Source organism: Lepidochelys kempii, chromosome 5 (assembly GCF_965140285.1).
Source record: "Lepidochelys kempii isolate rLepKem1 chromosome 5, rLepKem1.hap1, whole genome shotgun sequence".
Lineage (NCBI taxonomy): Eukaryota > Metazoa > Chordata > Testudines > Cheloniidae > Lepidochelys > Lepidochelys kempii.
This window is the reverse complement of record NC_136384.1, coordinates 19,631,108-19,646,871: the sequence shown is the minus strand read 5'-3', so window position 1 is coordinate 19,646,871 and position 15,764 is coordinate 19,631,108. Positions and strand designations below refer to the sequence as shown.

The 15,764-nt window shown below is 39.3% G+C and overlaps 1 protein-coding gene across 14 annotated transcripts in view; it reads left to right on the top strand.

Annotated features, from left to right (window-relative positions):
• The window catches only part of TCF4 (transcription factor 4), a 315,105-nt gene that overhangs the window by 88,498 nt on the left and 210,843 nt on the right, over nt 1-15,764 (top strand). For 13 of the 14 annotated variants that reach the window (XM_073343585.2, XM_073343588.2, XM_073343590.2 and 10 more), the window contains one exon: nt 14,771-14,832. The exons of the other annotated variant lie outside the window; for it this stretch is intronic. In XM_073343585.2, the coding sequence (XP_073199686.1) occupies nt 14,771-14,832 (62 nt within the window). The remainder of the gene's footprint in view (nt 1-14,770; nt 14,833-15,764) is intronic. 14 annotated transcript variants of the gene reach the window in all.

Sequence of the window (15,764 nt, the reverse complement as noted above, 5' to 3'; positions counted from 1 at the left end):
CTGATGTCTTTCAGGTGGAACAAAGCTCACTCACTCTCACACGTGAGATTACCCAGCTGGGAATCTTGATGAATGTCCAATCAGAAAGTGAACATCCATTGGAAAGAATGATTCAAATAATAATAAAACAAAACAAACAAACAAACAAACAAAAAACATGGTTCAGTTGATTCAGCTGAAAGAACTCAAACGGTTCAGAAATGCATGGTTTGTCAGGCATCTAGTTTCCTGACAGGACCCAATTTCATGGGCAGAATTGTGACTGTAGACCTTACCCCAGCTTTTCCTCCTGACTGTAGGTGTCCCGTGTCAAAGAGACCTGGATCCCTCGTAGCAATCCTTTCTTTGCAGAAACCAAGGCTTGAAAATCATTAGGTCTTCCTTAACTATCTCTGTTTTAAGATTGAGTCCCTGGTAGCAATTACCTTTGTGAGGAGGATTATCCTGTCACTCTTCTCTGCAATCCACCCTTATGATTATACCACAAGAACTAGACAGATATGGGATAGGTGTATGTCAGTGTGTGCATTAAGATCCATAAATTCATGGAGTTTAAGGGACCATTAAATCATCTAGTCTGACCTCATGGATAACACAGGCCATTTAACTTCACACAGTTACCCATGTACTGAGCCCAATAACTTGTTTCTGACTGAAGCATAACATGTGTTTGACTAAAGCATTTCTTCCAGAAAGGAAATCAGTCTTGATTTGAAGACATCAAGAAATGGAGAATCCACCACTTCTCTTGATAGTTTGTTCCAGTGGTTTGGAATGCATGTATTTCCAATACAAATACTGTGTATCCTCTTCTCAGGGAATAAACATATATATTAATTTTGACTATGTTTTTTTTGGAAAACCTAGGTTGTTTAATAGTTTGACATTAACTGTTGTGCTCAGCAGCTGATCATCCAGAACTTCACCTAAATTTGATCTTCTGCAACTTCACCTATCTATTTACTTTCCAGGTGAATTTCAAAGCAGAAAACTCAGCACCAAATATATATATATTATTAATTATTAAGAGTGGATATATAGCCATATATTAGAAGATTGTTGTATTCTAGTATGTATGCCACTCTGTAACTAGCATTTTGTTATTTTACTTAGATAATTTCTCAAAACTCAAATATTATGAATAATAGTAATAATAAATAATACTTTGCACTTATATATATATATACTACTTCCTCTAGAGTTACTTTGTCTGGAATTTCAGTTTATTCAGCACTGCATTTAGTATTTTTTAACACGTATTGGTTGGCATCTGTTCAGGGGAAAATTAAGAAAACACACAGTTAAGCATTTGTGTCTTTCTGAAAAACCTCCACTCTCTCAATTTCAGAAACAGATTTTTAAATACTGGATGCTTAATTAATCTCTGTATTACTACATACTTTCAGTGACAACTAGTCTTATAGTGATGATTTCGCAGCATGCTGGTTGTCTCTGTATTCCACATTATTCTTCCCTTTCTTTACACTGGATCTAAAGCAAACATAAAGAACGTTGGGTGAAATCCTGGCCCTACTGAAGTCAATGGTGAAATTTTCACTGACTTAAAAAGAGCTGTGATTTCGACTTCTGTCTTTAAGTAGCTGCAAGGTTTATCTTGTGGAAGGAAACTTGAATCTATCTGTTTTTATACACTACCATCATTTTGGTATCTGAGCCCCTCTCAGCATTTTAAAGTGTACATAATTAGGTGTATTTCTCTGTGTCTCTGTTTTTCTTCACTCCTGTCAGCAGGGACTGTACATAATTTATTTAATTTCTGTGAAGGCAGTGGTGGTGGAGCGGGAGAGTTATTGTGGGAAGGCTGGATGAAAGCTGAGGTTTGTAGTCATCCTGGCACAGAGACATGGCACACCTTTCCTAATGCAGAAGGTATGACATAAGGTTAGGTGACTGATGTGTGAGATTTTGAATTTGATCTGTTTTTACACAGAAAGGTTGGGGCGGTGATCCATGCACTCTAATAAATAATACCCGTACCAATCAAATAAGATCAGTCTAATACAGTTTGTTAGCTTAATGGCTATTTTCCCACAGCATCATTCAAAATGTGACACTCTAGCCCGTGCTTTTGAAAACAATGGTTGCTTTCAGAAAGTCTTTCTTGGTGCAAATCTTAATCTCATAATCTTGTCACTTTCACTGAATGCGTGCTCTGCATGTGGCACATGGTTAGGCAGCATGTATATGTATGGAGGAGCAATATGTCAGTCATCATTCATCATTCCCAAACCTGACAAGATAATCTGTTGTGCCCTTTTTTCTCTATTTACTCATGTCATTTTTTGGTCACTATTATATTCTAAGCTATATCGTCAGGTACATATCACCATGTCATTTCATCTCTTGTTTTTCATAACACCATTCACATGCTATCTCTTTCTTGAAGCAGTTAATCCACAATCTTGCTTTCCAGCTCTCATGTATTGTTGTTACTCTTGGAATTTCCTCCAATTTGTTGACCTTTTTCTGGGAGCAAAGTGCCCAAAGTTGTATGCAATAGCCCTGGTGCAGTATCACCAAGGTGTTATATATAAAGGGAGTATTGTCTCCTGGTTCATGATGTAATGACTCTGGATCCCAAACTTGTTAGTGATATTTTTTTTCAAACCCTATCATGATGCAAACTCATTTAAGTTATTGTCCCATATCGATCCTGTCTTTTTTGATGTTAACGCTTTCCAAGCATCTTCCTTTCATTGAAAATCTGTATTCTGGACTATTTCTCCAGTTAGTAGTTTGCATTTTTCCAGGAAAAATGTCCTTTTGTTATTTTCTAACCATATTTCTAACTCCAATCCCTCTGTTTGGGGAACTCCCAGAGAGTTCAGACAATGGAAGTTCCACCAAAGAGGATTGGACACTGTGTTCCTTAGCATTACCTCATTGTCCTCACTACAGTTTACAACACCTTCCAGCTTAGTATCATCCATGAATGTAATCATATAGTTTGCATTTGTTTTTTCCAAATCATTAATGAAGACATTAAATGAAACTGTGCCTAATACTGATCTCTGTATTACAGCACTGAGGCGGCTTCCCCAGATTTGGTACATTGCCCTTTCCTTTTACTCTTTGTTCATAGTACTGTGGTTTTGAATCCATGTGTGCTCATAACTAGGGCGCTACCAAATTTGCGGCCATGAAAAACATGTCATGGACTCTGAAATCTGGTCTCTCCCTCGTGAAATCTGGTCTTTTGGGTGCTTTTACCCTAGACCAGTGTTTCCCAAACTTGGGACTCCACTTGTTCAGGGAAAGCCCCTGCTGGGCCGGGCCGGTTTGTTTACCTGCCGCATCCGCAGGTTCGGCCAATCGCGGCTCCCTCGGCCCGCATCGCTTCCCGCAGCCCCCTTTGGCCTGCAGCGGCGAATCGCAGCCAGTGGGAGCCACGATCGGCCGAACCTGCGGACGCCATAGATAAACAAACTGTCCTGGCCTGCCAGGGGCTTTCCCTGAACAAGTGGCATCCCAAGTTTGGGAAACACTGCGCTATACTATACAGATTTCATGGGGGAGACCAGCATTTCTCAAATTGGGGATATTTTCAAGTGGGATTTACTGAGACATTGTACGAAGTCTGTGTTACATCCACTGCAGTCCCTTTGTTTACTAAAATTGACCAAGTTTGTCCAAGATTATTTGTTTCTTATTAAATCCATGTTGTTTATTGTTCATGGTTAAGTTGCCCTTTCAGGCCATGTCTACACTACAGCTGCTGCAGGGGCACAGCTATGGCGCTGCAGTTGTGTGGCTGTAGCACTGTAGTGTAGACACTTCGTACATCAACAGAAGGGGTTTTTCCATAGTGCAGTTAATAATCCACCTCGCCGAGAGGCAGTAGAAATCTTCCGTCAACCTAGCAAGCCTGAGAACCATAGCTAGGTCAATTAAATTTTCTGAGTAGTCCAGGCCTCAGACCCTGATTCTGGAAAGACATATTCAACTTTACATGCTCTGGGTGAAATCCTGGTCCCACTGAAGTCAGCTGGTCCAGGATTTCACCCTATGAATAGTTCCATTGACTTTAATGAGATTACTCATGATCTGTAAATATATGCTTAAATCTTTGCAGGATCAGGGCCTAGGAGTTCACAGAATTATTTTTTGGAATACCTGTAGTACTAACTTACTGGTGAATTAATGTAGACTTACTGAATAGTAATTGCTGAGAATTTTTTTCATTTCTAGACATTGAAAAATGCATAATTGTTTTGAGTACCATTTTATGAAGGAATGGTTTGCCTTTGACTGATGATAGTGTACCACATCTCACTCAAAAAACCCTGCAAACAAAATAAAAAGAACAATGGACAAATATGCAAGGGACAGACTTTGATGTTGTATGCCACATATAACCCCATCATGGCCAAAGGCAAATGGAACTGTTCAAGGATTCATGCTGAGAATAACCCATCAAACAAGCTCTGTACCTCTGCCTGTGATATTCAAGATTCTACCTTGCATGCAGAGAGAACTGTTGCACATAAATAAGGGGTTTGTAGCCCCTCCACATTGTCAAAGGTGAGGGTTGGAAATAGGGCATCATGGTGACAGCATATCAAGACTGGGAAGCCTTCTCCCAGAATCTGCAAAGGTTTTATTCCACTCTGTAGGGGTAAAAAAATATTCTGCAAAGTTGCTATTTATTTTAAAACAAATGTATAGATATAATCAAAGTTGTTGTTATGAATAATGTTCATAAATGTATATGAATATAAAAACCTTTTCACCCTGGTCAGAGTGCATTTTTCAAGATGAAGAACTGGAGTTGTTAAAAGAATCCATCCTTTCCTCCCCTACCTAGGGTTTGTTTTTTTTAGAGATCTCCATCATGTGTACTTCATATAAGTACTCCTGTTTTTTTAAAAACTGTAACTGAGATAAAGAATTAGTAGTTTTAAACAATAGGAACTACATGTTCCGCTGTGATCAAGGAATTAGATAATCAGGCATGTTTGTTTAAGGGGTCTGTATCTTGAGGCTTTTATAGGGCAGTATTAAAGCCCTGAGCCTTCTTATTATGCCAATACCCAGAAGATTGCTTTAATGAGAAGTAAAGGGCCTTTTTCCAATTACAAGGGAATAACTGTATTAAGTTCCTGTGTTATGTCAACCTGCTTTGATTTGATTACTGTGAAAGAAATGGATTTATCTGTCAGTGTTACTTAATTAAGACTTCTCATTGATGTTTTGCAGAGTAATATAGTGTGGCTTGCACATTTAAGTCTAAATACAAAGAAGATTGGTTGAAAGCTAAGACACAACCCCTGAAGATAATGTCCAAGAGCAATTGCTTGTCACTTCCAGATCACAGGCCAAAACTTTAACAGAGGTGGAAAAATTTGAGTATTTTAAAGGCTTAAGTTAAAACAAGGTTGATGGCAAGGAGCTTTCAGTGAAGTCTAGGACAAGTAGAAATTTCAGCTTTTATAATCTGCCTTGTGTATAATCTGCCTTCACAGACAGAAATGGGATGGAGGAGGGGCATGCCCTGTAACTGTTCTATCAGTGCAGTTTCTCTAATCTGGTACTGAATAGCGTATGTGGGTAAACAGAACAGTGTCTTAGGAACTTCCTTCTGACTTGGTATAAGCTACCAAACCTCACCCACTTATTGACCTTCTTTCTACCCTCCCCGAGTCTGCCCTTCTTCTCCTTATTAGTCCCAGCTATCCTGAATTGTTGTGGGATGTTCAGAACCTGGGAGTACACTAGTCTCTGTGTATCTGCTGTTCCCTGGGATTTTTAGCAGTCCATAGTGTTCTGGGAGATGGCACACGCAGTGCAAAGAGGAGGTGGTGACACAGTAGCAGGGTGCTGCCCAGCAGAGGATTTTGAAATCTCAATTCAGAAAGCCACAAAACATGGGCTTACCTTTAAGCATGTAAGTAGTTCCATTAATTTCAGTGGGACTGCTTCCAAGAATCATAGAATCACAGAACTGGAAGGGTCCTCGAGAGGTCATCTAATCTAGTCCCCTGCACTGGAGGTAGGACTAGATATTATCTAGACCATCCCTGACAGGTGTTTGTCTAACCTTACGTGCTTAACTTTAATTAAGCAGGTTTCCATACTTTGTTGGATTGGACCAGAGTACTCAACAGTTTGCAGAAGTGAGCCCTTTAAATGCAACCTACTATTATTATATTTATATGAACAATAATAACATAATAATTAAATTAAGTATAATAAATGGCTGCAGATGGGAAAAAACACGAACTAGGCTCTGATTGTGCAACTGGATCATTGACTTCAGTGGTCAGTCAAACATTGCACAAGAGTCCATCTCACAGATTGCAGGTTAGGGAGCCTAGTCCCAAAGTTCCTCTCTCTCTAGTCAATGAGTGGAGGACATGGGGTTAGCTGATCATGATTCAGCTCTGAAATACTTGTTTTTTAACCAATTCATAAAAAGTGTCCCTCACTCAGCACATATGTTCTTAGCATTAATAAAAAAAAATACACAAAATATAGCTCTAAAAACTCTCAAACTATGCAAATACTATCCCCACCATTATCCATAGATCATAGAATCATAGGACTGGAAGGGACCTCGAGAGGTCATCCAGTCCAGTCCCCTGCACTCATGGCAGGACTAAGTATTATCTAAACCATTCCTGAAGGTGTTTGTCTAACCTGCTCTTAAAAACCTCCAATGATAGAGATTCCACAACCTCCCTAGGCAATTTATTCCAGTGCTTTACCACCATGATAGTTAGGAAGCTTTTGCTAATGTCCAACCTAAACCTCCCTTGCTTTAATTTAAGCCCATTGCTTCTTGTCCTATCCTCAGAGGTTAAGAAGAACAATTTTTCTCCCTCCTTCTTGTAACAACCTTTTATGTACTTAAAAACTGTTATCATGTCCCCCCTCAGCCTTCTCTTTTCCAGATTAAACAGATTTTTTTCAATCTTCCCTCATAAGTCATGTTTTCTAGATCTTTAATAATTTTTTGTTGCTCTTCTCTGGACTTTCTCCAATTTGTCCACATCTTTCCTGAAATGTGGCCTCCAGAACTAGACACAATACTCCAGATGAGGCCTAATCAGTGTGGAGTAGAGCGGAAGAATTACTTCTCCAGTCTTGCTTAAAACACTCCTACTAATACATCGCAGAATGATATTTGCTTTTTTTGCCACAGTGCTACACTGTTGATTCATATTTAGTTTATGGTCCACTATGACCCCTAGATCGCTTTCCGCAGTACTCCTTCCTAGGCAGTCATTTCCCATCTTTGTATGTGTGCAACTGATTGTTCCTTCCTAAATGGAGTACTTTGCATTTGTCCTTACTGAATTTCATCCAGTTTACTTCAGACCATTTCTCCAATTTGTCCAGGTCATTTTGAATTTTAATCCCATCCTCCAAAGCACTTGCAACCCATCCCATCTTGGTATTGTCCACAAACTTTATAAGTGTACTCTCTATGCCATTATCTAAATCATTGATGAAGATATTGAACAGAACTGGACCTAGAACTGATCCCTGCGGGACCCCACTTATTATTCCCTTCCAGCATGACTGTGAAACACTGATAACTACTCTCTGGGAATGGTTTTCCAACCAGTTTTGCACCCACCTTACAGTAGCTCCATCTAGGTTGTGTTTCCCTAGATCAGCTAAAAGGGGCTGACAATATGGATTTTTTAAAAATTAACTAATTTCAAACAAAGAAAGAAAGAAAGAAAGAAAGAAAGTTTCTGATAGAGCATGCTTTAAATAATGTCCTTATTTAAAAATCAGATAAAAGGGGCTGACAATATGGATTTTTTTAAAAATTAACTAATTTCAAAGAAAGAAAGAAAGAAAGAAAGAAAGAAAGAAAGAAAGTTTCTGATAGAGCATGCTTTAAATAATGTCCTTATTTAAAAATCAGATAAAAGGGGCTGACAATATGGATTTTTTTAAAAATTAACTAATTTCAAAGAAAGAAAGAAAGAAAGAAAGTTTCTGATAGAGCATGCTTTAAATAATGTCCTTATTTAAAAAAAAAATCCTTATATGTAAACTTTATAAGGATTTTTCTGCTTCCTGGCTGATGGTCATAAAAATTATTTTATCAAGGAGCAAACTGACCATCAGGGGGACCAGTAAAACTGACAACACAAAGTGCTGTCAAAGACACAATGTAATAAAAATCGAAAAACAGGGAAATATTGCTATTTACTGTCAGCTATATGAATCTTAGATGTTACTTGCAACTATGTTCCTGATCCTGCATTTGGATCCACACAAGTGAGCCCTTGCATCCGTGCAGAGCACAGTGGATTTCGGTGAACTGCATGCATGTGCAAGAGTTTGCCTCCACGGATCAGATTGCTGGATCAGGTGGATACAAAGCTTTCAGACACACATGTAATTTTCAGGTTGTTGGCACCCTTTTAAAAGCTTAACCAAGATGATGCAGTTTGCACTGCCCCTTGAAGCATGTCAGACTCTTGTTCTGGCAGACCACGAGCCACATCAAAGAATGGAGCCACTGGTGTTATGTGCTCGTGAGAGGTCAGTCCACGAGTTAGACAAGCCTCTATTCTGCAGTGACTCAAGCTTCCAGGTGCTTTTCAAGTGCAGCCTCAAGTAGAACACATATCCTTGAGGTTACACAGGTCTGGATTACTGTGGTGAGTACTACAGCAGGAAGGAATGGTCACAGTCTCTGAGCTAAACTGTAGATGGAAAATTAAAAAAAGCATTACATGCCACTGTTGTCACTTGGGAATTCAGGAGTAGTTATGGGTACAATACAGCCGAAGACTGTAAACTGAATTGACCAAAGGTGGATATTTTTATTCAGTAGGAGGCACGCTCACAGCCCTGGCGCAGTCCTTTGGATGTTTTCTCCTTATCAGGAGAAATTTCCATCGTAACAGAGCGGAGACTAAATTAATTTGCTCCCAGACTTTTGTCAGACACTGAGGGAGAAAAGAGACTATGCTGTCTGATATCAGCAAATGGCTGTGTAGGTTTGAGTGTCAGCCTTGTACGGATGATACTGCAGGCTATAATGTTAATGGGATTAGTCATGTGAGTAAAGTTAGTCAAGTTAAGTTTGTAAAATCAGCCTTCATTGTTCCTAAGGTGTGGGAGTTGAAATGTGCTGCTTAAATGTAAAAGCATTGTTATTATTACTGTTATGTAATGGATGCAAACAACACTACCCAAAGTGGCAACTTTTGTTTCACTTTCAGTTTCACCCGCAATTATTTTAGCCTTTTCAAATATGCAAGTCTTCCTTATTTTTCAAAGTTAGGTTTAGGAGCTAAAAGACCAGTTTTGTAGTATTTTTCTTGGTTTGTTGGTGATGTTTGTAACAGTATCATTAACACTCTGACAGCATTTACATTATAAGCTCCATTTTTGGAGGTTTCATAAACATTTACTGCAGGCTGATATTTGGCACACCTGTTAAGTGATTAGTTTATATTCTCATGTAGTCATATTTGGTATTTTGGAAAGAGAAGAAAGAAACATTATAAATATAAAGAAGACGGTATAAGAAAGTTAGAGATATTCACATGGACAGAGATGTGCATAATATGCACTATTGCCAGTTTGCCTAATGGGTTTCATACGGATTTTGGAAGCTATAGTAGAGTGATTGCGTGGTAGTCCAATGCCTGATCCAAAGCTCGTTGTGGGAGCATTTCCACGACTTCAGTGAGCTTTAAATCAGGACCTGAAAGCATTAATTATCAGTTACATAACACAAATTATTTAAAAAAAATCCTGCTTAATTAACCAAATGGCATGGATGATCTGATCTGTCAGGTGAATGATACACATTTTCTTTCTTTGTCTCGAGCTTAATTAAATATTTACCTGAGAATGTCTTTTGTTATTAACACTTGACACTTTTATTGAGATAATAGGAATTATGATATGGGAAAAAATAAAATTGAACTCAAAAATCTTTAAGATTAAAATATTTTGTTTACAAAACATTAATAGTCATACTACCCATATTTTAGATTTCCTAATGTACAGCTTTGTTCCTCAAATACTTAACCTACCTCAGTTAGAAGTGCAAATGTACTGTTAGATACCCAGTTATCTATATCAGAATATATTATATATATTCACCCACATATATTTAAATGCAATACTATGATTAAAATTCCTCTAGCAATCTAGACCAAATATGTCTTTTTGTGTACTTAGATTAAAAGCTACTGTTTGTGCTTAATAAATAACAAACAATGATATTATTAAATCCATAAGAAATAGGATGGAGAATAATAATGAAATATTATAGTGCATTATGTGCCAAACTTATGTCCTCATCTAGAATACTGTGTTCATTGATAGTCACACTAACTCAAAAAGATACAGGGGGAATATTGGGGAATTCAGAGATGTGTGATAGGAATGATTACAGGCATAAATTTACAGGGTAAATTGAGCGCTACTATTCACTTATGTTGTCATATAAGTACCAGTGGCATTGAAAGAAATCAAAAGATAACAAATATAAAATTGGTAAAAAGAAATACTTTTCTCTCAGTGCAGCCTGTGGAATTAATTGCCATTAGATATAATTGAGACCAACCTCTTAGCAGGAGTACAAAAAATAGTAGATAGTAATAATAGTAAAAATAGTAATTATATGGATAATGAAAATATGCACAATTACATTATATTTTTTTTGCCTTGAAACATAAAGGTGCTTTTTAAAAAAATCCTTCAAATGAAGAACCACAGAGTCAGGTAATTTTTGAAGTCAAGCTTGTTTCTTCAGCACTAACTCAACCATGTTGTAACATTCTCTATTCCTGAATCAGGCTCTAGCAGTGCTGGGACATACATCAACTCTTTCTCTTTTGAAAAAAGTGCCACAGCTCAAATTCTGTGCGAGCCAGTTCCCTTTGAGCCCCGGTCCTTTTGACTCACAGAAAATTGAATATGTTACCCTAGAGTGTCAGAACAGGGGCCCTGAAATATAATATTAATAGCAAAATCAGATTTAGTGAAATGTAACACGTCACGAAAAGAGACTGAATGAAATTTACTATTCTGGCCCCACTTGATCAAAGTTCTGAGGCATGTGCTTAATTTTAAGTATATGAGTATTCCCACTGACTTGAATGAATGCCCTAAATTACAATGACTTAAATGGAACTGCTCACATGCTTAAATTTAAATCTGTCCTTAAACGCTTTGCTGGATTGGCACCTTATTTAGTCATTAAATGTTTTTTTGGTAACTGGAATAGCCTGATGAGATTCCCAACCCAGTGTACTGAGGATTCCATGAGGACAGTGTAAAGATATTGCTCAGGAATGCAGCAGTGAAATCAGGAAGGCCAAATCACACTTGGAGTTTCAGCTAGCAAGAGATGTTAAGAGTAACAAGAAGGGTTTCTTCAAGTATGTTAGCAAAAAGAAGAAAGCCAAGGAAAGTGTAGGCTGCTTACTGAATGAGGGAGGCAACCTAGGGACAGAGGATGTGGAAAAAGCTAATGTACTCAATGCTTTTTTTTGTCTCTGTCTTCATGAACAAGGTCAGCTCCCAGAATACCTCACTGGGCAACACAGCATGGGAAGGAGGTAGCCAGCCCTCTGTGGAGAAAGAAGTGGTTTGGGACTATTTAGAAAAGCTGGACGAGCACAAGTCCATGGGACCGGATGCACTGCATCCGAGGCTGCTAAAGGGGTTGGTGGATGTGATTGCAGAACCATGGGCCATTATCTTTGAAAACTCATGGTGATCGGGGGAGGTCCCGGATGACTGGAAAAACGCTAATGTAGTGCCCATCTTTAAAAAAGGGAAGAAGGAGGATCCTGGGAACTACAGGCCAGTCAGCCTCACCTCAGTCCCTGGAAAAATCATGGAGCAGGTCCTCAAGGAATCAATGCTGAAGCACTTAGACGAGAGGAAAGTGATCAGGAACAGTCAGCATGGATTCACGAAGGGCAAGTCATGCCTGACTTACCTAATTGCCTTCTATGATGAGATAACTGGCTCTGTGGATGAGGGGAAAGCAGTGGACATGTTATTCCTTGACTTTAGCAAAGCTTTTGATATGGTCTCCCACAGTATTCTTGCCAACAAGTTAAAGAAGTATGGGCTGGATGAATGGACTATAAGGTGGATAGAAAGCTGGCTAGATCATCGGGCTCAACGGGTAGTGATCAATGGCTCCATGTCTAGTTGGCAGCTGGTATCAAGAGGAGTGCCCCAAGGGTCGGTCCTAGGGCTGGTTTTGTTCAATATCTTCATTAATGATCTGGAGGATGGCGTGGACTGCACCCTCAGCAAGTTTGCAGATGACACTAAACTGGGAGGAGAGGTAGATACACTGGAGGGTAGGGATAGGATACAGAGGGCCCTAGACAAATTAGAGGATTGGGCCAAAAGAAATCTGATGAGGTTCAACAAGGACAAGTGCAGAGTCCTGCACTTAGGACAGAAGAATCCCATGCACCGCTACAGACTAGGGACCGAGTGGGTAGGCAGCAGTTCTGCAGAAAAGGACCTAGGGGTTACAGTGAACAAGAAGCTGGATATGAGTCAACACTGTGTCCTTGTTGCCAAGAAGTCTAATGGCATTTTGGGCTGTATTAGTAGGGGCATTGCGAGCAGATCGAGGAACGTGATCATTCCCCTCAATTCGACATTGGTGAGGCCTCATCTGGAGTTCTGTGTCCAGTTTTGGGCCCCACACTATCAGAAGGATGTGGAAAAATTGGAAAGAGTCCAGCGGATTGCAACAAAAATGATTAGGGGGCTGGAGCACATGACTTATGAGGAGAGGCTGAGGGAACTGGGATTGTTTAGTCTGCAGAAGAGAAGGATCAGGGGGGATTTGATAGCTGCTTTCAATTACCTGAAAGGGGGTTCCAAAGAGGATGGAGCAAGACTTTTCTCAGTGGTACTAGATGACAGAACAAGGAGTAATGGTCTCAAGTTGCAGTGGGAGAGGTTTAGGTTGGATGTTAGGAAAAACTTTTTCACTAGGAGGGTGGTGAAGCACTGGAATGGGTTACCTAGGGTGGTGGTGGAATCTCCTTCCTTTGAGGTTTTTAAGGTCAGGGTTGACAAAGCACTGCCTGGGATGATTGAGTTGGGGATTGGTCCTGCTTTGAGCAGGGGGTTGGACTAGATGACCTCCTGAGGTCCCTTCCAACCTTGATATTCTGTGATTCTATGACAGTGGTCATACAAGCTTACTCAAGCATCCTTGAGTACGCCACAAAGAATATAATGCATTCAGCCTTAAACAGTAGAGTTTAAGGACTGTAGCCTCTTCTCCTGGGCCTTGACACAACCTCAGAACTAACATGACCTGTCCTGAGGCACACAATTTGCTGTCTGACTATCCATGAGGGACATCTGTTTGCAGTTGGGGTGCCTTTTAAAGCAGCTTGTCTGCTTCCCTTTGTGAACATCCCATCTAAAACAATATAAAAACTCATTATGACAGAGGTGACAATTTTAACAGTAATAAAAACTCCTCATTAAAAAACAACAACTCTTCTTACCCTAGGACAGACCAAAACAGAAAGAATAAAAGAAATTATACTGGTTACAGTAGCATCAAGAGAAACAGTAACAGAAAAATGTTATGCAACTGCATTCCACATTTGAAATAACATTTTTATAATACTCCTCCAGTTTTGTTACGGGAAATTTAGAGTTGCATTCTGTAACACTTAGCAATTATATAGCACCTTTTGTCCAAGGATCTTGAATCACTTTATAAAGAGTAATTCATTAAGCCTCACAGCACCTTTTTGAGGTAGGTGTTGTGCTATCCAGTTTACAAATGGATAAATGGGCCAGAGAAAGTGATTCACTCTTTGACCATGTCTACACTACAGGGGCTATTGTGGTAAGCTATGGCACTGTAAATAACCGCATAGTGTAGATGCAGCCTATCCTGGCTGTGTCCACACAGGTGGCTAGTTTGGCATAGCTGTGGCACTCAGGTGTGGGGATTTTTCACATTCCTGAGCTCCATTGCTATGTCAATCTTTGTTTGAAGTGTAGACTAGGTCCCAGTCATACATCTGTTCAGCAGCAGAGTTCAGGAGAAAATGTAGGAGTCCTGATTTCCCGGCCCATGCTCTAAACACTAGACTGTATTACCTCTTTGCAGTTTTACCATATCTTTCCTACTGTATGTTGCTACTGCCTTAAAGGGAGGGGGCAGAAATATTTAAGTGGTTGAGCACACCGTTGAAAGCATTCAAAGCTAATGGAAAGATTCCCATTCATTTAAATAGGCATTGCATCAGGTGTTAAGGAAATTCAGGAAAATGCTGAAGTATGTAATTACATCCAACTCTATTCAGCATTAAGCATGTGCGTAACTCCTCTTGACTTCACTGGGACTTAAGTACCTTCTTTCCTGAATTGGGTCTGAGTGAGGATCAGACATTAGCTTCTGGGTTTTGTCTGTTTTATCACATCTTATTTTTGATGTTTTGAGTAGATGTATTTTGTGGCAAGGATTTTGGTACAACTTTAACTGGTACATCAGAGTCAGGTTTTTAAGTCTCATGAAACACTGAGCCACTGAAGTAATTTTTATGTTCAAACCTCTGGTTCCTGAGGGTCCAGTCCATTTCTGCTGTGAATTTAAATGAGTTAATTTAAGTGGTTGGGTCAGAAGCCACTATCATCGTAGTAGCCCTATGCCTGATTCTTAATTAAAGGCAACAGGAGATTAATTTGAAACATTAATTTAAAAGTGCTTACACAAAAGGAAAGAATTATTGCAATAAAGCCTAAAGAACTTTTTTGTCCCTAGATGTAGAAGACAGAACTAGCTCAGGGTCCTGGGGGAATGGAGGACATCCTAGTCCATCCAGGGTAAGTATATCTAATCTTTTTCCTAAACCAGACTTCCTGCATATGTAAATTTACAGTCTTAAATTTGAGTTTTACCTGATTGCATAGAAAAATGTACATGCAAACTTGGCTGTAGACCAGCTTCTCTTCAGAATTGCTTTTTTTACATTCTTATGTGATCCTGTGATTGAATTTGACACCTGCTCCACTCTTGCTAACAGCTAGCAAGAATTTTCATTAGACATTTTGCCTTGCTAGTCAGTATCAGCCATTGATCCAACACTGTATGTTATCTCAGTACTGTAAGAGGCATTTTTTGTTATTGTTGACATTTCACTTGATGTAGTTAACTTGCTGGGAGATTTTATGTCTCACTGGCACAGATATCTACATGCAAAAAATCCATTGCATAGTACTGGGAAGCACTTGTACCCTCAAAATGTGCTCCTTCCTCAGTGGGGGTCAGATACTGCCACTCTTCCTAACATTGAATGGTACCTTAGAATTATAGAACTACAGGGTTAGAAGAGACAGCAAAGGGTCATCTAATCTAATTCCCTACCAAGATGCAGGATTATTCCTCACTCCTTGGGTAGTCCCACTGAAGTGGAACTACTGGAAGGGAAAACTACTATTCCTCATGAGTAGACAAGTGTTCTCAAGGGTGGCAAAATCTGAGCCCACATTTTTTTGTTTCCACTCAGTCTGGCCATTTACAGCGTCTTTCTACTTCAGACCGCTCTTCAGATTACCATCTCTGCATTTCCCTACCTTAACATTCTGCTCAGCCTCTGTTGGTTTCTTCAGTGAAATGGCAGAGTTCAAGACATTAACAAAAAAGTAAAAAGTTTTTAAAATTGATATTCCCTGCTTTGGTGGAGGTGTAGCCTAAATGTCTTTAGAACAAATCATTAACTCACAACGGGCTATGTATGTGAGGCTTAAGGGACCCG